This window comes from Strix uralensis, chromosome 7, assembly GCF_047716275.1.
Source record: "Strix uralensis isolate ZFMK-TIS-50842 chromosome 7, bStrUra1, whole genome shotgun sequence".
NCBI lineage: Eukaryota > Metazoa > Chordata > Aves > Strigiformes > Strigidae > Strix > Strix uralensis.
The window spans coordinates 6,837,738-6,860,664 of record NC_133978.1 but is presented as its reverse complement, the minus strand read 5'-3'; the positions used below and the strand labels follow the sequence as shown (position 1 = coordinate 6,860,664).

Below are 22,927 nucleotides of genomic sequence, written 5' to 3'. Positions count from 1 at the left end.
CTTCTACCACAGAAGAAGTAAGGAGACCTTTTGGCCTGTTGGTCTTGGTGGCTCTACTGACAGAGTGGTTTTTATCCAGCACCTTCTCTGTGAAATGGCCCACCTCTTGCACTGCAGGCCATCAGGAACTCACGGTTACATACAGCAACTATTAACACACTGTAATTATCCTGCAATTTAACAATAAATATTTTGTGATTTATTCTTGTTCATAAAACATTATGTACCATCCATAAAACAAAAAGTTAAGGCAGTGGCTGAATTACTTATAATTAGTGTAACGGGTAAGCAGTTTAATAGGTAATGAGTATGTTTTTCAAGCCATGCCATTTCAGATATTTTATTTATGCTGGAATCACTCTGTCACAAGGTTAATTTTCCCATTTATATGAATTACTGGAAATTACAGGTCTCCCAAGGTATAACTATGTTATAATTGCAGTCACAGAATTAGAATGTGTAACTATTTTAAGGAATACTTTTCCTGTTTTGTTAAAAAAAAAACAAACAAAAGAACAACAGACCAGAGAAGACCGAGACATATTTTCCTCATGTCTGTAGGATAAGCTTGCTCGGAAAGGTATGAAAAAGACAAAAATAAGAGTTGGGCTACAGAGTCAAGAGAACCGGAGTACCCCTTTTTATAATCTGATACATATTTGCTGATTTGTGGATGGTTGTAGTATTTCCTAGCCCCCAGCTTCAATACTGTTTTGAGTTCAAGAACACAGGCCTAGATCTGGAAACCACAAGAAAGATGACATTTTAATGAGGGAAATGTGACATACAATATCCTGCTATGTGCCAGCAATAATGAGTTTCTGGTGAAATGAGACACGTTATCCACTGGAACAAAGGGGCAAAGGAAACTACAATTCTGACCTTGACTTTTCTTTCATTTTCCTCATACTGATTTAAAAGCATGTACAGCAATGAAATAAAACAATTGTATACACAGCCTTTTAAGCACATATTTTGATTTTGTATCAAAATAAATAACATAACAGTAAATTGAAATAAATCTCTAAACTGAATGACTGCTGTTACATGAGTACAGGTTTAATTTGTCCAATAGGAGAAAACGATTTTTTCATTACTTCTAAGACAAAATGCTTTTTATTGCAGTAGCAGATAACAGACTCAAAACTAGGTGAGATGAGAAGTTACATTTTTGGTATTTTTCTTTCTTCTATTACAAAAAACCCCCAGTATATATTTTTTTCTTTAATTTCCTTGAATTAACTTTTCATAAGGCTATTTATCCCTGGTACGTGGGAGTCTCCAACACTGGGGTTACTTGTGTTATCCCATTTGCAACCTGACTTACCATGTGAGATTGGTGTTTCATTTCATTTCAGCCCCTTTCAAATTTCAGTCAATTCGCTATCACAGATACCAACATTTTAAGGTCAGAACAAATTGTCCACATAATGATAAAAATAGAGGACACATAAGGAGTAACGGATTGGTGAAGATTTTGACTCTTCTCTCACTGGTGTATTACTCACCAGTGAGATCCCATCCCAAAGAACTGGCCTTTTGCCTACCTTTGTCCCTGGCTACACTCTAGGGAATTGACTTTCATATAAACTTATGATTATTCTCTCCAAGTCTTAGACTGACATGCACTTTTTTCTTTCCTGACCCCCTAAAATAAACGCCTGGATAGATCCACATCACCAAAATTCTTACCATTAGAGAGAGGAAAGAAGGAAAGAAAAGCAACAGAAAGAAGCACAATACATTCAGGCAATTTTTTTGTGTTATCAAAAACTCCTTCTGTCTGAGACAGAGGCAAGCCAGATATTCTTTTAAAAGGGAAGAACCTCCCTTTGAAAATTATTTAACACTTCCTTCTTTGCAGGTTGCAGGGTGTCACGTAACTATAGAGAAGAAAAGAGAAAAACTGTGGTTTTCTACAATTTTGCAGGTTACAAAGAAAACAAACCCCACTCTCTTGATGGAGCACATGAAAACTTTTTCAGAGCTTTTATAAGCAATAATACAAAATAACATGCTCTTCACATTCTGTAGTTATAAGATAATGGCATAGATCCCAAAAAATCTGATTCATATCCCTGTTTTGCCTTAGTTGAGAGCTAAGCTTTTCATTCCACCACAGACTCAGCAGCCATAGCAAGCCATCTCAACTATGTTCTTGCGCCTCTGCTGCAGAGTCAGCTGAACATTTGGTGGAAGTGAACAAGATCCCTCCAAATCACCCAAATGACAGTAATATATTTCAGACAAACTGTTTTAAAACAGTTCCAATTGTGACCTTTAATTGTTTTTTCTTGGACAAACTTTGTAGATCACATTGGTTGATCACATTTTATCAGGAAGGCAAGCATGAGATAAACACTTATAAAGACTACTATACAGATGTGTTTTGAATGTCAGTATGTAAGTACATTTCTCGAATACAGCACAGAGTCAGAAGTGATTCTGTTAAAATGAGTAAAATGTGTTCACTACGTTTTACAAAACATTATACTTTTTCTACTGAGTGAATAATTGTTCAAGTTTGGATAAAAAGGTGAAAGAGAGAATGGTGGATATTCAACAATTCATGGCAAAGTGAATACACAGGATGTTCCCTGGAGATGAACTGTGTGGGTGTGTGATACTGACAGTTGGGAGAAGCTGAATTTCTTTAAAGTTTACTACCTGCTGTCACCAGTTGTCTTCTCACATTTTTAAGAACTGTAGCATGCCTGCTGAAGTCCAGCATTCTTCGAACAAGTTCAGAGTGCCTCATGTGTGCTGCCATGTCAGTTCTTGGGAAGGTTTAGACTGGATATTAGGAAGTATTTCTTTACAGAACGGGTAGTCAGGCGTTGGAATGGGCTGCCCAGGAAGGTGGTGGAGTCCCTATCCCTGGAGGGGTTTAAGAGTTGGGTTGACATAGCGCTTAGGGATATGGTGTAGTTGAGAACTGTTAGTGTTAGGTTAATGGTTGGACTGGATGATCTTCAAGGTCTTTTCCAACCTAGACGATTCTGTGATTCTTGCATATTTTTAGATACAGTATAATTGGATAAAGAGGTAAAGCTATTGGGAGATAATAGAACAAACTGTTTAATGCCATTTTTGCATCAGCCTTCACTGAAAAGGTTGACTTAGATGAGGAAATTGTGCCATATTAATCTAATTTCTCTTTGTCCCAGAGTAATAAGCCTATAGATGAAGAACCAACATTTCATAAATCTGGGCTTCACTAGGGTTTTGTCACTGATTCTCATGTCATCCTTATTTAATAATCTAGGGAGATATGATCTAGATTTAATTGCCATTGGATGGATGTGATACTGGTTAGAAAAGTGCTCAGAGACTACTTATCAAGAATGCATGCCAAAGCAGAGGGATCCATCAGGTGAAATTCTGAAGAAATCTGCCCTGACTCTGGCATTATTCAGTATTTTCACTAATGGCATGGGTGATGGAACACATCACACATTTGCAATGTAAGAGCCCTGGTTTACAATTTAAAGCAATCTTGAGAAACTTGAGAACTGATCTGAAAAAAATAAAAGGATGTATTTCAGCTGAGACAAGTATAAGATTTTACACCTAAGAAAAATCACCAATATACACTTGGAACTGAGACAAAACCAGTTAGTGGCTCTGATTTTTAGTTGATCAAAATGTTGTACTCTTTGAAATAAGGCAAATCTCATACAAAACTCATTTGTAAGTATGTATACAGAAGAAAATAATGTAAACCTTCTACTAGCCCTTGCTGTTGAGACCACAGCTGGCATAATGCATTTAGCAAATAAATAATCTGGACACAAAATTCAAGAAGTCATTAACCAGCTGAAGAGCATCCAGAGGAAAGAAAAAGAGAGCAAAAAGACACACAGAAACCACTGTCTTAAAGGATAAATGAAGGGAATTTGAATTATTTAATCTGGAGTTTAGAAAACAGAGAGGACACAGAAAAAGGATCTACAAGTACAAAAAAAATTATACATACAGAAAGGAAACCACACATCCTCTGTGTCCATTGCAGATAAGACTAGTACTAACATGCAACATACAAGGTATAAAGAAAAAAAACTATCTAATAAACAATCAATTCCAGTAATGAGCAACATAGAGAGAACAATGCGATTGCTCTTATATATGTATGGAACAAGTATATTTATTCAACTTTGGAACAAATGTCTGGATTAGCCTACTTCTTGGGGTGCTTTCCAGTCCTACCTTGAGTCCTCCATTAACTTCATCTCTTCATTGAAATTGGGGTAATTTAAGAATTCACAAGGAAATTAAATGCTTTTGATAGATCATGACTCCTGACAGGGAATCTTTTGCCATATATTAAGTGTCAAATTATTATTCATAGAACCTACTCAAAATTGCAGTAAATATTTGCATTATGCTTGAATTCTTATCATCAGGATTTCAAGCTTGTGTGTGGCTTTGATGAAAATTAAATTTACAAAATATTTTAAACTCGGATTTTTTATTAACAAAATAGCACATGCTTCCTGTTAATGTATGTCAGCATTTATACTAACATAGGAACTAAGATGTAAAGTATCTGTTACTTGAATAAGAATAGCTAATTAATTTGATGGCAAATTAACTTCCCTAAGTAGTTTTTTAAGCAAGTACCAATAGGTGTTCTTGGTGTTTGCTTTTATGTTCAGCCTCTCTTATAAGAGATTTTGGTAAGACCTTTATATAGCCATCTTTTCAAGGCTAAATATATTTTTAGACATATATTAATCATTACTGTATTTAAGATGGAATAAAAATAAAACCATAAAATAATTCAGCCTGGATTTTCTCAATCATGGTAATACACACTGAGTCATCGGCCCTGAATTGTTGCATAAACATAGTATGCAACAAATCTGTATAAAAGAAGATCTTATTCTCAGACATTTTTGTCTATGTATTCATAAAACTGTCTGCAGAACTCTGAGAAAAAAAGTGTGGGTGGGTGGTTGCCTGAAAGCATTTCTGCTCTTGTCATCTCTAAGTGGATTATGTTATGAGCTAAAATATTTTGCCTCTTCTTCAATATGAACACCTAACCTGTAGCAATAACTTTGAAATTAAGCTAAGCTCTTCTCTTCACTAATTTAGTAACTTTAAACACTTAAAATAAATTTTCTCCTATCATCAGAATGTACGTTGTCTTCTAAGCGTGAAAATTAAGTAGGCAACTTCTTGACCCTCTCTTCAATGCAAAATCATATGATAATAAGCCACTATCTCAATAGAATTACACTGATCGTGATGGCATAAATTTCCTCAAGCAAAATTACTGTGTGATAAGCTTGCAAAGTAACTACACAAATTAGACACAACAACCAGAGGAGTATCTAACTTTCAGCTGAGAAAAACTGTGTCAGCCCTTGGATCCACAAGCAGCACCTTTTTTTCTAGTAGCTAAGGATTTGCTAAGGATCTTCTTCAAGGATATAAAACTGTCAAATAATAATCAGTATTGTTATCCAGTTTAATTACTGAGAGATCTCACAGCACATTGCACAAGTTAACCTGCATTCCATGGTGTGGGATGGTGCCATAAGCACAATCATATTCATCCTAGAGATATGGAATTATCTGAGGGAAAGATCAATGAAGTAATATGTCCAAGATTACCTGTATACTTGCAGAGTCAGGAACATAAATACAAGGTCAAATCTCAGTCCTGCTATCTCACCACTAACCTATACTCTCTCTATATAGAGATAGATTCTGAAGAAGTTATAATTAATAACATATGATTTTTTCCTACATAAGGAAAATAAGATTTGCTAGTTAAGATGTAGCCTTTGTTACAAGCGGCATATGCACATCACATCTGCTTTTACAGACTTATGTTGTGATAAAAAGAGAAAGAAAAAAGGCGTTTTCATAGGCCCTAGTTCCTTGCTGGAACAGTGAGAGATGTGACAAAGGAGAAAATACGACACTCTTGACACAGCAAGAGGAATCAAGAGTGCTGTTATGCAGAACTAGTATCGAGACAGATACGTATAAATAAAATTGAGTTACTATAGTGGAAATGCCCAAGAGAAAGAACTCACGGAGGAAGAAGGGTTACTCTGCAATCTTGCCATACCACTTCTGGAACACAGCCATTCTTGGTGTTACCACTGCATGCAAAAGCCTCACAAAGCCACAGAAATCTGTTGCAGAATGCAAAACAAGACAATCCCTGTCTAAACCTTAAAATCTATCTTCCTTATACACATTCTTCATATTGCTAAATAGGTTCTAGGTATAAATCTTTAAATATCAATATCAAATAGCAGGCCAAACAAAGAGGCCTTAAATCATTGTTTACATTTGCTGCAGCAGCAAATAGATTTGCTCAAACATTTGTTTAAAAAAAAAATGTACGTGGAAGTTTTTGTCAATATGTTGATTTAGGCTGAGAGGGTATCTAATTTAGTCAAAGCTATAATCTTCTATTAATCTCGGGGGTTAATGTGCCACTTATGGCTCTGATAGCATAATTTACAAAAATTGTTCCTAAGTAAAGATATAGAATCAGGCCTTAAGCGATGACCTGCTATCTAGATCCCCCAAACAGGAACATTTACAGTAATTTTATTTTTTGGGGGATAAATGGAAGAAAAAATAGAAATGGAAATGTTCATCCTATACTGTTAAAACACTGTTTTTTCAAAGGTATTAACCATAGTTTATCTATAAACAATGGTCCCTTCCACCTCCCCACCCAATTCACTGCCAGTGCAGATTAGGTATTGTGTGCGTAGTACAAGGAAAAGCATATTCCAGAGATCTGTCTCCACAGCAATAACCTAGCCTCTGAGTCTTGATAGCCAGCTCCCTACCTACGGCTGTCTTCAGCATTTACTTCTTGCTTTGTGTAGCCATCTTGAAGTATGTGTTATCTACCGTTTTCTTTTCAAAAAACATTCCCTTTAAAGAAGTACTCTGGTTGATCTGAGAAGTAGAAGACCATGTGTGAAAATATGATCTTTTAAAGCTTTAGTGGATCTTTTGTTACTACATTGTGATAATAAACATCTACAAACTACTACGTCTGTTTTCCCAGTGAGAGAAAAACTTCAAGTGCGTTGAATATGGGATATTTATGAAAATATGCAAACACACCATTTGTACCTGTTCCAAAAAAATTCATAGCATCTTATATGGATAACATTTTGAAGGAAAACCTTGCCTTTCTTAACTACAATAGAGATTTCAGCTTGTAATGTGAGGAAAATGTGCTAACATTTACAAAGAGTAATTTAAATTGAAAAGGGCAGCTAGTATATTTTAATTGCCAATTATATTTATTGAGTAATAAGACTGCATGAGGTGATCTTTCACACAGTTGTTACATTTCTCACAATGTTTTAAGAATCAACGGACAGTGAATTAACATATAATTGATATGCACATATGCAACATAAGTGAACAACATTCATATTGGTTCATGTTTTTTCATTAGTATTTAGGGTCTTAATAAAGAAAATATTTGTGCTTGTTGAATAAAAAAAAGTGCTGAAAACCAGATGTGAATTAAAATGCCATTTTCTTGACATAATTCTTTTTATATTGAAAAGTTTTGCTTTTTCCCAACTAGTTCTATCATTTATAATTTCCATTATAGGAATAATACTAGAATCAATCAAATGTGAGAGATCTGTTATTGTGCTAGGTATTGAGCAAACAATTAATGAAGCAGACATTTGTGGCCCCATGGATCTGCACTTCAGAAAGTTGTGAATAGTGTACAGTTTTGCTGAAACATTATTTAAAGTGGAAACATAAAGAAGATTAATGTTTGCTAAATGCATCAATTTTGTACTAAGAAACCTTCAGCTATCTCAAAAATGTTTTCAGGCTCTTAAATGTTTGAATATAAACAATAAACAAAAAACAGTAATGCAGTGAAGTCCTAAGGTTAAACTATGATACAACAGGAAAAACAGATTCAGAACTTCCAGAAATACAGAAATTGTCAAATACTGTATTAAGTTTTTCATACTTCATTAATTCACTAGTTAAGCAATAAGCTATAGAATAGTTTCACACATGACCACAGCAGGAAAAGTCTGTAACTCACACACAGCACTGGCTATGATTTCAGATATATCACTTTCTCTTCTATGCATGTGAACTTTCTCAAACGTAGAGGTTATTTTTGATTAATACACAGTGAAGGCTTCAGTAAGACCCAGATATAAAAAAATCCTTATTAACCTAGCTTTTATTAGACTAAGCCACATTTATGAAACTGTAACCTGTTAGAATTTCATTCAGTAAGAATAAGAATTTTTCTGTCTAATTTAGATGTTCACCAAGTATTTACAACTTAATTACACTGTCTTTTTCTCTTTCAGGTCATACACATCAGTTTTATGCCCTCTGCACATTTTCAGAAATCTATTAAGAGTTGAATAAGATTTTAATGATTCACTGCATGACTTTAAGTAGCTTCATAGGAACAATAACAGAATAGCATTTTTCCCCTCATCAAATTGCTTTTAAAATAAACTGATGTAATACATACTCTGTCGGTTTTCCCTTCAGTCTGAATACTTGTACGGCTACGTGCATCATGGTCTTCTTCAAGGTCAGATACATCTTCTAGCTCCTCAGGTGTCTGGGAAAAAAATGTAGAAATGGGTTATTCTCTTTTATGGTTAGTAACTTTCATATTAATGTCAAACATACATTATAATTTGGTGTAAAATAATGTCTGATGAACAAAAACCAGTCCTGTTCTAGCAGTGCACTGGTTACTAAATGCTAACTAAAATCAAATTGTGTCAGACAGCTTTGAACTAGTTCAGATCAGCCATGCTTTAATTAAAACACTGACTTTTAAAGTTGGTACTTCAGGAAGTTATTTTATATTTAAATATCACGTCATTGCTGCTAGCAAAGGTGTCTTACAAGAAACCTTTACATGACAAGAAAAGACGCCTAGATTTTTAGAACCAAAAGATTGTTCTACTTTTTTTACAACTCTTCACTGTCCGGAAATACTCATATGTCCACCCTCCCATCTTCAGGTTAGACACAGCAGACTTAGTAGGCCCTTGAAAGGGCCTAATATATTGTCAGTGGGAGCAAGAGGCTTCAGAATCCTGCTGATTTTTGTTGCTACACTGACATCAAGGAGTGCTCAAAGCCAGCTATGCACTCTGGGAGGGAAAGAACACCTCTTCCCCAGTTTTGAATGTGTCACTTCTTGATGCTATCAAGCAGCACAAGCTCCTGCACTACTGGAAAAATTAAATGGTTCTAATTTGCTATTTGTATACATGGCATTAGTTCATATGCCACTGTCTGTTCCTTCTAGTGACCTTAACTGTCATTTAAGCAACACCAGTTTATACACATTTGCATTATGATAATTTGATATCCTTTTCTACTGTTGTGGTTTTCTTAGGGCTGTTTTTTGCCTGTAGGTGGATAGGAAGAAACAGTTCTTACAGATATCCATTAATGATATCAAGCTATCTTCTCAACAAAGGAAAGTTAATCCCAACAGCATTAGGTAAATACATTTACACTTTATTCAGCATATAAGCCTTTCACAACCCTTAAACTATTATCCTGCTTTGATAACATAGGTTTTGGGTACTAATTTCTTCAACCGTACATGAGCAACTCCATCAAAAAACATTTAACTTATGACAAGAGCAATTTTCTATACGATCCAGGTCTTCACATTTATTTCCTCCTTCTCACTTACCAACATATTATAAAATAAAATAGTCTGCAAGCAGAGGTTCTGGATTTTATCATAAATAATAAAAAAAGCATAATGAGCATGGCTATATAAAGTACACTAAACAAAACATTAAAAGCAAGTTTACTCATATTAACAAAACATCACACAATGAAGCACACAAAAATTTTGGGATTATGAACTATGTAAAAAATAATATTGGCTCTGTCAGTGCAATAGGGCACACAAAAAATTTTCCTTTATCAAGTAGATTAATATTTTAAAGAATCAAAAATATATAGAATCAGACTCAATACATAACTGGTGGCAGATCTACTACTGAATGATCTACTACCAGCTTGACATATAGAGTTCCAATTAGAAGGAAATCCTGGCATTTTTAGTATCCCAAAAGGCTGACATGCCAAGAGAAACATGACAAGAGAAGGACTAGCAGATAACCCTACCAAAAGACAGGCAGAAAAAACTCTGGTCATTACTTTTACCCAACTTTCAATCATGTCAAACATAATTTTTTAAATCCGGAATTGCTGTACATTCTCACCTTTTTCTTTTTACTGTCAAGTTACATATAAACAAGATCTGCTGAGAGAGACGTTGTAAGGTTCTGTTATTTTATTTCTGGGTCCGTAGCATGGTAATGGCACTACATTAAACTGAATAAATCCACCTGCATATGTTCATATCATTTGGGAAAGTGCCTCTGTGGCTCAAGGGTGGTATATAAACCACTAGACTTCAAAGTCAGCCTTGAAACAAGGTTTAAATAGCACTTCATTACTTCAAGAGCACACAAGTAAATTTGACTCGCTAAACAAAATAACAATAATTTCTGTCAGATAACACTGTAAGAAATAAAGAACTCAAAGCAGGTCCACAAGCTGGCAGAAATATAATGCTGGTGGTGTAAAATACAGCTAGACTTCCTCACGAAAATAGACAGGCAATCAGTTTTGAGAGCAAAGATGAGCGTAATGCTACACTGGTAAAGCAGGGAAAAGGAACATTTTATTTTCAGGCAAAGACTAAGAGTGTGATGAAGTCTCTCAGCTTTAGCCCTGGAATTAGACATGCTAAGAATTCCACGGTAGCCAAAAGCTGTTACCATGCAAAAGTTGTTTGAAAACCTGCAGTGTGAAAGGAAAACCAGATTTTGTTGTGGGTGGATATCCAGGAAATAAAAAAACTATCACAAACTCACTTTAATTGAAACACAGACACTTTTATTAGAGGACCAATAACAGAAAGGGTATTAAAACAGAATAACTGTAGCTTCTCAGGATTACACTGACCAGGGCCCTCAGACAGGTAACAGCCTTGATTCAGTGAGAGGTTATTCGAAAAAAGAAATCACTTTCTTTTTAAAGCTACACAATACGTGGTTATTATATACAAAAACATATTGTGATTCTTAGGTTTTTCTAAACATTAATTACATTTTTTTTCTCCCAATAATCATAAAGTTGGATTGACCGTAGAAGGGCACTGTTCCTTCCAGGGTAAACACATACTTAGATATGTTTGACAATCCCACATTTACAATAGAGGTTTTTTTCCTTCTATAAAATATGGAATACAAGATGTTGTGAAAGGGCAGAATGGTTAATAATTTTGACACAGTCACGTTATTCGTAAGTGAATTTTAGGTCGTGTCACTAAGAGCTTTATACCATCACCACCCCACAACAAACTGCATATGTTTTATTTTAGGATGCATTGAGAGAATTTTGTAGAATAGCATTGATACTATTTTTCTGTAAAGTCAAACTACATAAATATTACCAGCCTAAATGTAGAAACCATAGAGAGCAAAGAGGACAGGAAAATGACACTAGTATAACACATCTCTCAATGACAGTCTCAGGTAAGTTGTCCATAGGCGAAAACATCAATCTATTAATCTGATATGGCACTTTCAAAACCACAAGTTGTAGAACAGAGAACTCCTCCCAGCTGCATAGGTATAGGTATATATTTCACTCTCCAATTCTTTACTCATATGCAGAACATTAGGTCAGAGTCTAAGTGCAAGCAGGTTCATCTCTGAGCTCCTCTTGGCCCAAATGTTGTCAGAAAACTTTTTTTTTTTTTTTTTTTTAAAATGCATATGCCCTTTTCAGGTTAGCAAAATTTATTTGTGGCTGGGACAAGAAGTTTCTTGTAGAAATCCCATTTTTCTAGCCAAAAGAGTGCACTCCCATTGACTTCTTTCCAAGTCATTCTCTCCAAAGTCTAGATCTGCCAGGTTTTGAACTATTGGTATTGTAGAATTCAGAAAAAAAACCCCTATCTAGTTATTAAAGACTAAGGACAAAGTTTCAAGCAGAAAGATGCTCTTGATTTATCAAATATTAAATCACAAACCATAAACCACAGGCAATTCATAGAACCATAGACTGGTTTGGATTGGAGGGGACCTTAAAGATCATCTAGTCCCAACCCCCTGCCATGGGCAGGGACACCTTCCACTAGACCGGGTTGCTCAAAGCCCCATCCAACCTGGCCTTGAGCACTTCCAGGGAGGGGGCAGCCACAGCTTCTCTGGGAAACCTGTGCCAGTGTCTCACCACCCTCACAGGAAAGAATTTCTTCCTCATATCTGATCTAAATCTGCCCTCTTTCAGTTTAAAATCATTACCCCTCGTCCTAGCCCTACACCCCCTGATCAAGAGTCCCTCCCCAGCTTTCCTGTAGCCCCTTTAAGTACTGGGAGGCCGCTCTAAGGTCTCCCTGCAGCCTTCTCTTCTCCAGCTGAACACCCCCAACTCTCTCAGCCTGTCCTCACAGGGGAGGTGCTCCAGCCCCTGATCATCTTCGTGGCCTCCTCTGGATGTGCTCGAGCAGTTTTGTGTCCTGATGTTGGTGCCCCAGAGCTGGACACAGCACTGCAGGTGGGGTCTCACGAGAGGGGAGCAGAGGGGGAGAATCCCCTCCCTCGCCCTACTGGCCACACTGCTCTGGATGCAGCCCAGGACATGGCTGGCTTTCTGGGCTGCGAATGCATGTTGCTGGCTTACACTCAGTTTTCCATCCACTACTACCCCCAAGTCGTCCTCCACAGGGCTGTTCTCCATCCACTCATCGCCCAGCCTGGATTTGTGCTTCAGATTGCCTCAACATAAAGCATCAAAAATTGAAAAAAACCACCCACCATAATAATAAGAACAATAGAAGTAGTTAATTGTTTTCTCTCCTTGGAAGCTCTTTTATATAATTCAATGCAAGATTTGTGATTTTTTTATATTGCTTTCATGATTCACTATTTATTAAATACCTGAGACACAGACATATCTGCTTATATGAATCTGAATATTCCATATTGGGAAAACTGAACATAATGCAACTCTGCTGGTTTTGAATTCTACACTCGCTTTTAATGCTACAGTAAGAAAATGTTATTGCATGTTTAAACTGGTATGGACTACCAAGGCTTGTAACACAAAATAGGGTGCTATCATCCATAAACAGAAATTCTGAACAGGAAGAACAGTAGAGCTTGAGGACTGGAATAAGAAGAACGGAAGGTATTTGAAAGTACTGTTTAAGGTTGAGTGTTTAGGGCTCTGACATAAACTGTACATAACCTCCAACATAAACTCGGCAACTGAAGTGACAGAAGGGGAAGAGAGTTAGGAATCTGTAGTCAGTGACAGGATAAAGACAAGACATAAATGGCAAATTCACTATTAAGACATACAAAGTATGGAATTTAAAATAAATGTAAGGAAGAATGTTGAGGTAAAATGAAGTCCTGTGCAATACTCTGGCCAGCAACAACCTACAATCTCATGCATGAAGCACAGTGGTAAAAAGAGTTTGGAAATAAATTTAAACAGGAAAATTTAGAAAAAGGTTTCCAGCAGTCATAGGAGCAGAACTCTTGAATAGTCTCCCCTAGAGGTGCCGGAGGAGGGGAGAAATCAGTTATAAGATGAACCTTAAGCAGCTTACAGACAATGTTAGATAACAGCTGGCTGCAAGAGCAGAGGTGTGAGACAGGACAGGACGCCTGCCCCAGCTTCCTGGCCCATGATTCTATGAGAGATTTCAGTCATTTGTGAAAAGGCTTTGTTGACCCCAACAAAAATGCATTCAAGTATGTCCCTACACATTTAAGACTATAATTACATTACTACTGCTGATGTGTTAGGCAAGTAGCGTGTATTCTTTTCCACAGTTCAATGCTTGTAATAAATCTGCATTCTTGATGGTTTTGCTACTGAAGACTCAGGCTGAGGACTCAAAATCATATTTATAGCCAAGTCTAGTACTGATGAATTTTACACCTTCCTGGTATTCAACTTCAAGCCGCAATAGCAAGTCATTACTATTGCACATGGGTGATTTCAGGCTATGAATTACCTTTTCATCTATGAAATGAAAAACACTCTCTGATGACAAACCTTTTAATTTGCTTTTCTACTAGGATTTTAAAGAGAATAATTCATAAAACCAAGGTCTGGCCTTAGTCTTTAAATCTCTGCCAGTCTTTCCAAACTGGGTGCAAATGTGCTTTTTGGCTTATTTGCTTTGTAATCCAAGCTTTGTAGAACAATGTATTTGACTAGGTTTCAAACCTCCTCAAAAGTGATTATCCAAACAACTTTATATAGATCATTCATTTTTAAAGGTCACATACACCCATGAAACCATCAATCCTGCAAATAAAGGGTCTCAGCTGGTAAAAAAAAATGCAGAGTCAAGTCTAAAAATCTCAAGATACACAATGTAAATGGACAAAGAGGCATCATGACATGAAAGAAGGAAGCTATCTCTGCTTATCTAACATTCAATTAAATGCTGACCTTTAAACTGTCATTATGTGCTCTTATGGTTTATCTTATCTTGATTTCAACACCCCCTGTCAGTCATTCTTTTTTCCAAATGAATACTAAAATGCAGTGCAGAATAACACCTTAACAAGAGCTAAATTGATGTGATATCTTTATTACACCACTGCAAATACAGAGGTATTTGTGGTATGTAAATACCACAGCAGCAACAGAAATGTTTGTGTGTACTCTAGGAGGATCAGAATTTGTCTCTTATGTTCTTCACTGAGAACAGAATGGATTTAAAGAGATTATCTATTCTACTCTGGACATTTGACTAATGTCCATATTTCGAAAATTTCATCATGTCAAGCAGCGTGTCATTCAGTGTAACAAACTATGGTAAACGTGTCACAAATGGGCCTTCTGCAAATATTTAGCTAGTGTCTGATATTTTTGTGTATTAGTCACAATACCACTGTTATCCCACACATAATTCTGCCAGATGACAGGCTGCCAGAGAAAGAGTTTTGATGCACTAGAGGGAGAACAAGAAATTGCAAGCATTGTTTGTTTTTCCTGACTAATTTAGTAAGAACCTCATATAATTCTTTCTATCTAGTCACTAAAAGCACTTTTCAGGTTTTTGCTTTTAGCAATTATTTTGAGTGTTATTTTGAAAACAATAAAATCCTACACTATAAAGGGCACATTAAAATCCTGTGTTCTTAATCTGTCAATATTGTGACATCTCAGTGCTGTGGCAAATACCATTTCCCCTATTTATCATTAAAAATGATCATACATCTATTCTTGAAATCTCTTCTTGGCACTTCCCTTAAAGTGGCATCTTTTGTATACCACATTATTTGGGATACTATGAATATAAAGCTAAGAAATGATTAATTAAACCAGAGATCAGAGCTCTGTCTTTGATAGCAGTACTGTCACCGACCGCTGGCAAGGAATCTGTCATCATGTAATAGTAAAATCATTATCCTGCCAGAGCCTGTACATATTACAGATAGTTCATTTTCAAATGTAGGTGGTAAACAGTTCTTGTTACTAACAGAGAAAATTGTGCAAAAGATTTTTTTATATATTTAAGCTGTAATTTCAGGTAAGATTAGTGGTGAGAACACAAACTTTGGTGAAGACCAAACAATTTAATTAATGATGAGAATAAAGTATGACCTTCAACGCTAAAAGATGAAAGTATTTTCAATAAAAAAACATTATGTTATATGGTAAAGAGTTGAGGTTTTAAAAATAATAGATGTCATGAACTCATAGTATGGGAAAAAATTTGCCTTATTTCTACTGGATGCTAGGAGCTTTTGTTTGTTCATTTAACAATAAGGCAATTTATAACATTCTGCTCCAGGAGATGAAGACAAAAAAGTTAAGATTAATCACCATTAGAAACAGCTGGACAGATCAATAGCCTGACTCGATGTGACAATTCCTGTGTTTTCAGTTCTCACTGAGGATACATTAGGATAACAGCCTTCTCAGTAAACAGCCCGGCAGATAGGAAGGATGTGAGCAGAGGAGTGTAATTGAAAAGTTTAAAGTGAAATTTTTGAGAACTGACTTCTGAAAATCCTTTTAAAGTAAAAACTGTGAAGTTATGACAGCTGAGTAAATTGGAACAGAGATTTTTAGTACCTATTCTCTATCCTAAATTAAACCTCTTTTGCTAGAAACCTGTATTTCAGCCCTGTTTTCATTCCTTCCTTTCTTGAAGTTTGGTTGTACCTCTTGAAGTGCTGATGGTACTTTGTAGGCATGCCACTCTTGCATAATGACTAGAACAATTAGGAGAGTTTTATTCCTGAAAATACTGACCTAGTCATGCTGTTGTAAAAGCACTGAACACATATTTAAATCTAAATAGTTGGTAGAAGCTTGAAAGTTGCCTGAAAATCACAACTAGTAATGGTATTGTAAGCATAAGGGTCAAAAGATACAGGAAGATAAGATTTATAGATGAGGTAGAAGTTTTTACAAAATGAAACAGTGTCATCAGAAAAGAAGCTAAGATTTCAGGAGGTACCTGATTTTCATTTTCATTAGGTACCTGAGGACTCACTTCTGAATGTGAAAGCTTGTTTACTTTTTCCAGTTATCTCAAGGAAGCACTTTTTTGGTATGACATTTTAAAAAATATTTTAAAATTCAAAATAACAACAACAGAAAACGTGAACAAACACAGCTATTACAATCATACACCTCTGTTGTATCCAAAGTCTGTCTTCACTCCATGAAAACCATAACAACTGATACACAGCTCCGTGCAAAGTGTATCCTTTGCTTATGCTTATTAAGTAGGAAACTTCACCACATGGCTTAGAAGCTTCCATTTTAAACTCAGAAAATTAATAATTAACAAGAACAGATTAGTAGTTTTTAATACAAGTGATTTGTTGTTCTAAATGTATTCCCTGTTCCCTCTGCTGGGTTGACACACATTTACTCAGTCTAGTGGGAAGCTAATTAAGACATTTGATTTATAATGGCAATACTTAAGTTGTTTGAAAACAGGTAGTGAAAAGCCAAATGAGCTATTGTTCCCCCTTTTGCCAGTAATCTTTATAAAGTAAATTATATATGGCCTACCAATTTTATAGTTGTATTTGAAATAGAAGACTATTGCTAAACATTACTCCAACATTTGAAAATGAAAAGAGAATAGAACTCGTTTTCTCTATCACATCTGTATGTATTAAAAGCAGTCTAAAATATCGTTATTGTAGGACTGGCTAACTCCAAAGGCAACCAAACAGATGCTTTGCATTTTTACTCTTCAAAAATTCATTATGGTTCCCATTTTCAAAAAAAAACAGAAGAACAAATTGGAAAAGTACAGATTGCTCAGCCTCTCTTCAGTCCCTGGGAAAATCATGGACTGACTCCCCTTGGAACACGCTTCCAGGCACATGAAGGACACAGTAGTGACTATGGAGCGGAGTCAATCACGCCTCATCAAACTGACTACCTTCTCCCACATTTCTGGATGAGGGAAGAACAATGGCTATCATTTAGACAGGCTCTCCACACAATCTCCTAGTTTCTGTAACCAAGTTGGAATGTTAGACTTTGGATGGCTGAACAACTAGATGGATAAAAACTGGCCAGATGATCGGGCTTCAGAGGGCAATGGTTCATGGTTTGTACCCTACCTGGTGGCTGGGAACAAGAGGAGTATCACAGAAGTCTATCCTAAAACCAGTTCTGTATGACATCTTTACCAAGAGGAGGTGATGGAGTGTACACGCAGCAAATTTACAGATGACACCAGACTGGGGGACTGGTAGATAGGCTTAAGGGCAGAGCTGCCATTCAGAGGCATTTATGCACACTGTAGGAATGGGCTGATGGGAATATTATAAAATTCACCAAGGATAAATGCAAAGTCTGGCAGTTAAGAAGGGTGAACCCCTTGCTACAAATAAAAGCTGGGGCTGCCTGGCTGGGCATCCTGGCTGCCTGATCAGCTGAAAAGGGCCTGGAGATCTTGGCACACAGCAAGCTGGGCATGAGCCAGCAGTGTGCCCTGGCAGCAAGGAACACTAACAGCATCCTGGGCTGTATGAACCACAGCAGAGTAAGAAAATTGAGGGAAGTGACTATCTGCCTTTACTTGTCTCTTATTAGCACCCAGAATGCTGCATCCAGTTTTGGCCTCCACCCTATACACAGAAGACACTTGATTAACTGCAGTGAGGTCAGCAGAGGACCATCAAGACAGCTGGTGGCTGGAACGCTTGTCTTACAAGGAGAGGCTGAGGGAACTGGGCTTGTTCTGTCTAGAGGGCAGATGGCTTCAGGGCATCTAACAGCAGCCCACTGAAACCTATGAGAAGATCATCAAGAAGATGGAGCTAGACACCACACAAGCGATGCATGGTGGGAGGATGAAAGGTAATAGACATAAGTTGGAACAGAGAAGTTCAGCCTGGCCATAAGGAAAACCTTTTTCCCCATGAGGACAGCCCAACAGTGAAGCAGCCTACCCAGAGAGGTTGTATAGTCTCCATCCTGAGAGGTTTCCAAGTCACAGATGGTTTACACCCTGTGAATGGGACCGAGGAGTCCCATGGAAGGCAGAAAAACTCCCAAAGCAGAGGAGATGATTACAATGAAGATCCACTTAGCTAGACCCAGTCACACGTTCCAGCTACTTTCAAGAAAAGCCTTTGTTTCCTTCAGCATCTTTCATGCTTGTTTGCTTTTTTGTGTTTTGTTTTTTTTTTTTTTTTTTTAACATTTAGTTTTACTTTAATCTCACCTAATGGTGAGCTTTCCACAATGCTTATTCCTTGTGATAGGGGGTAGTGAAGTGTGGTAAGATAAATCCACTTCTGTGAAGAAGAGATTTAAAATTATGCTTGGAAAACATGTGATACAGCCTGCCTTCCTGCAGAAACTCCCTTTCCTCCCTAGAAGACACTTTTTTTTTTTTTTTTGTGGAGGTGGAGAGTATATTCCAAAACCTCATTCCCAAGGCCAAAACAAAAAAATTGTTTCAAGGCAGACTGTCCTATGAAATGCAGATAAGAAAACTGAAAATGCTTTTGGAAAACATCAATACATTAAAGGTAAAAAAGGTGCAGTGAATACCTCAAAGGACAAGAAACAAGAGACAAACCAGACAATTCAGAATTCCATAAGAAATGTAGGTTTATCAGACAAATAAAGCCCAAGCAATGGCAGCCCCTGCATCAAAGATTCTTCTGTAATGTGCCAAATCCATCTGTTTCTGTTAAATGAACTATGCTAAATGAGCATAGAAAAAAAAAAATTCCCTTGGATAGACGAATATATTCCTTAGCCAGTGATAAGTACATTTCTCAAACTGGAGTAGATTAAATTATTATCTACAAGCTCAATATTTGCTCAAGTCTCTTTAGTCTCAACTGACCCTCTCTACTATCTGATTGCAAGTAAAATATATTATCTTTAAAAAAAAGGTGCACAGAATAAGCTTGTCAATTAAAAACCTGTGTATAATTGTAAAGATACACAATCTAATGCATAGCCCACTTCCAAATGCACAGGTATGACCACCATCATACTTCCCACAAATTCCCCACCTATGACTTGTTGGTGAAATGGGGACTTCTCACTTTTAGCAGATGTTCCTCCCAGACACTAAGATAGTGAAAATAAAACCACCCTAGCTGTCACTCCTATATCCATTACTTTTATTCCTGCTTTTAATTATCAAGAGGCTTCTGGCGCCCAGAACACGTGTCCACGCACATTTAGTCATTCAGTAACCAATAACTGTACAACTGAGTGATCAGTGCCAGCTGACATGGAACTAAATAACCCATTAAGCACATCATTGTGCAAACCAGCCTTCATGTCACAAATCAGTAATTTGATTCTGCTTTAAGAGTCTGATAGCCTTTATTACTAAGTAGGCTCCCCAAGTGAAGTGGAATTAAACACACACCCTCCAGCCACCCCTCAAAGAACACTATTTCAGGTCTTGTTTCTGAACCAATTATTTCTTACATGATTTTGTTGTCATTTTTATAGGTGCCAAAAAGAATCATACAACAACAGCTTTTTAGTTATATGTACACTGTCTGTTATTACTAATGCATTTAACAGTCCATGGAAAATTCTTGGGTCTGTACGTGAAATTATTTCTTTAATTTGGGAAGGTTTAATGTCAAAGTTATGTGAAACAAGGCAACAAGGAATATTCCTCTCTAACACATCAAATGAGAAATTTATTCAGATCAGTATTTTCCCTTTGCATATTTTTTACGATATGCATCTTTGACAGCTTCTGCTGGCCAGTGAAATGGAAGGGCAGATATTCAACATAAATTTGTCATTTACAAACACAGACTGCCATAGATAAAAATGGCACAAAGACAGCCACAAGATCCTTAATATCTACAAAAATTTAACAAAATCTTACGAAATTTGGTTTTCCTAATGTCTAAACTGAAACTTCCCCCATGTAGTCAGAACTTATTATCTTTGTATCCATTATGAACATGTAACACAGATTTTCTCCTTTCTTGTGCAACAACATTTTATACACTTGAAAATGGCTATCATATCTTTCCCTTCTCTCTCCCCTTCTGTTGCTCTATTCACTGGGCTAATTAAGACTAACCCATTTGGTATTTTTCTTATAGGTTGTATTTTCTAATACTCTTATTATTCTAACTGCAATAAATCAGAGTGCCTTTGCTTAACCAACTAAGGAATTCTGGAGGCGCTCACTGCTCATCTTGGGACCATAAAACCCCACTTCCCTTTTTTTAAAGTAAGGTACATAAGAAGCAGAATAACTGCAGCCAATAGTAACTCCATAAAATCTTGCTTGGTTGCATGGGGTCAAATTGGTCTTTCAGAGATCTCCAGTATTATCTGACTTGAACAGTAAGTGAACAATAAGAACTAATGAATCTAAATACTAATTAACCATAACCAGCCCAAATTCAATCAGTAACTGGAGCTGTTCAGCATTATTTTTATCCCATGGCAATGAATTTAAAAAAAAAAAAAAAAGGTCTTTTTTACTAGAACAAATGGAATACAAAGACTTTTTTGCATGAAAAGAAAAAAAATGCCTTTGATAAATACTTGTTAGAAAAGTATTAATGAAATTAATTTGGTTTGTCATTGGCACTGCCTACCCATAATTTTAAGTTTTTCTGGAAACTGTTCAGGCACATGAATAATTTCAGTAAAACCCTTTCACAGTCAGTTAAGTATCAGAACTATATCTGGTTTCAAATCTCCTGAAAAAGTTTAATTTTGGCAACAAGGTCAAACTTCCCTGATAAACTAACACAGCCTTGGGCCTTACAGAATGTAGTTGATGTGATGGCCAAGGTATCTCAATAGAGGAGGGGTTTGTAAGGCACATGAATTCCAACTTGTATGCATGTGCATAATTGCACCAACTTCACTGCGGTCTGTCGTTCTAAGTAGCAATTTCGAAAAGCTTCCCAAAAGCTCTGATGAGAATAGGGCCCTGGTGAATATGTTAATTTGTCTACACAAACCGGAGCTGTGAGACAGCAAGGATGAAGCTATACTCCTTTCATGAATAAACTAAGCACTTCCGAAGTCTAAGTCTCCAACATGAAAATTACTTTGTCAATTTATATTAATCTGCAACTCACAAAATGTGAGGCAGCAGAACAACAGAGGTCTGTCCTGTGAACTGGGTGAACCTGTATTTTAAATTAAACAGTATACAATATGATGCAGAGCCTACGCTTCTACGAAATGTCAAAAACCATACAGAGCAGCCTCTTCATCAGTGCTCATCTTTATGCAGAGAGACACTTTAATGACACTTGCTGCTAAAGAAAGGAAAACTTGAAAGGAAACAAGCTGAGTAACAGCAAACATAGATATATCAAGAATAAATCATAGCAAAACAATCAAATTTACTTCTTTGATAGGATAATGCCCCTTTGGGGATAGAGGAGCAGAAGTTTTTGTAAGCTTTCACATTATCTGCTTTTAAGTAAGCTGGAGAAACAGGTTCTACATGAACTTATGATAGTGCTTGTACATAATTGGTTAAAAAATATACTCCAAAATATACCACCAAAATTTGTCTGTCAAATTGACAGGATTTATCAAGCAGAAATCAACAGGCATCTGCATTAAGCCCAATATTTTCATAAGAATTTGTACAATGGAATAGGGGGGGGGGGGGGTACTAAATCTGTAGGTGGTACTGAATTCTCAAGAGACTGCTACTATAAAGCCACTGTTAAAATGTAACATAATCTTGACAGACAGAAAAAAAGGAAGATAGGAACAAATGCAAAGTACTGAATTTAGGCAGGAAAAATCAACTGTACAAGTAAGAGATGGGATCTAAGTGGCTAAGCAGGAGCTCTAGAGAAAAGCATTAAGAATTACAGTGGATCACAGGCTAAACAGGAAACAGCAATGTCACATTCTTGAAAATAAATGCAATCAGGTTGTTATAAGTATCTGCTGGAGCACAGTCAGCAAGCTCTATGAAATAAGTCTTCTACACAACTCAGAGTTGAGACCTCCACTGGAAGTACTGCATCTAGTGTTGGGCACTGCAATTCCAAAAGGAGGTAAATCAGCTGAAGAAAAGGATCACAGCAAGCATGAGCAGGATATGAAAAGAAACACTCTTTAAGTATAAAACAAGAAAAAGGAGGAGATCGCTGGTTCTCCACATCCTTGATGGACTAGACAAGAAGTGCTTTAAGCTGCCATAAGGAGACATGTGGGGCTTAATTTAGGAAGAACTTTCTAAAGGTAATGAAGGAGTGGCATAGATTGCTTGAAGACACTGGGGAGCTTCCAGCTGTGGATGTTTCTAACAATGGTCAGTCAAATGAACATTGGGAATTATTTGAAGTTAATCCTGGTCTGCACAGGAAACAGTACTGATAGAGTACTGATAGGAAAAACACTTTTGAAAACAGTG

The 22,927-nt window shown here is 36.6% G+C and overlaps 1 protein-coding gene across 3 annotated transcripts in view; it reads right to left on the bottom strand.

The window, feature by feature from the left end:
• CTNNA3 (catenin alpha 3) overlaps positions 1-22,927 on the bottom strand; it is a 544,925-nt gene that overhangs the window by 66,789 nt on the left and 455,209 nt on the right. For all 3 annotated transcript variants that reach the window (XM_074874301.1, XM_074874302.1, XM_074874303.1), the window contains one exon: positions 8,510-8,602. In XM_074874301.1, the coding sequence (XP_074730402.1) occupies positions 8,510-8,602 (93 nt within the window). The remainder of the gene's footprint in view (positions 1-8,509; positions 8,603-22,927) is intronic.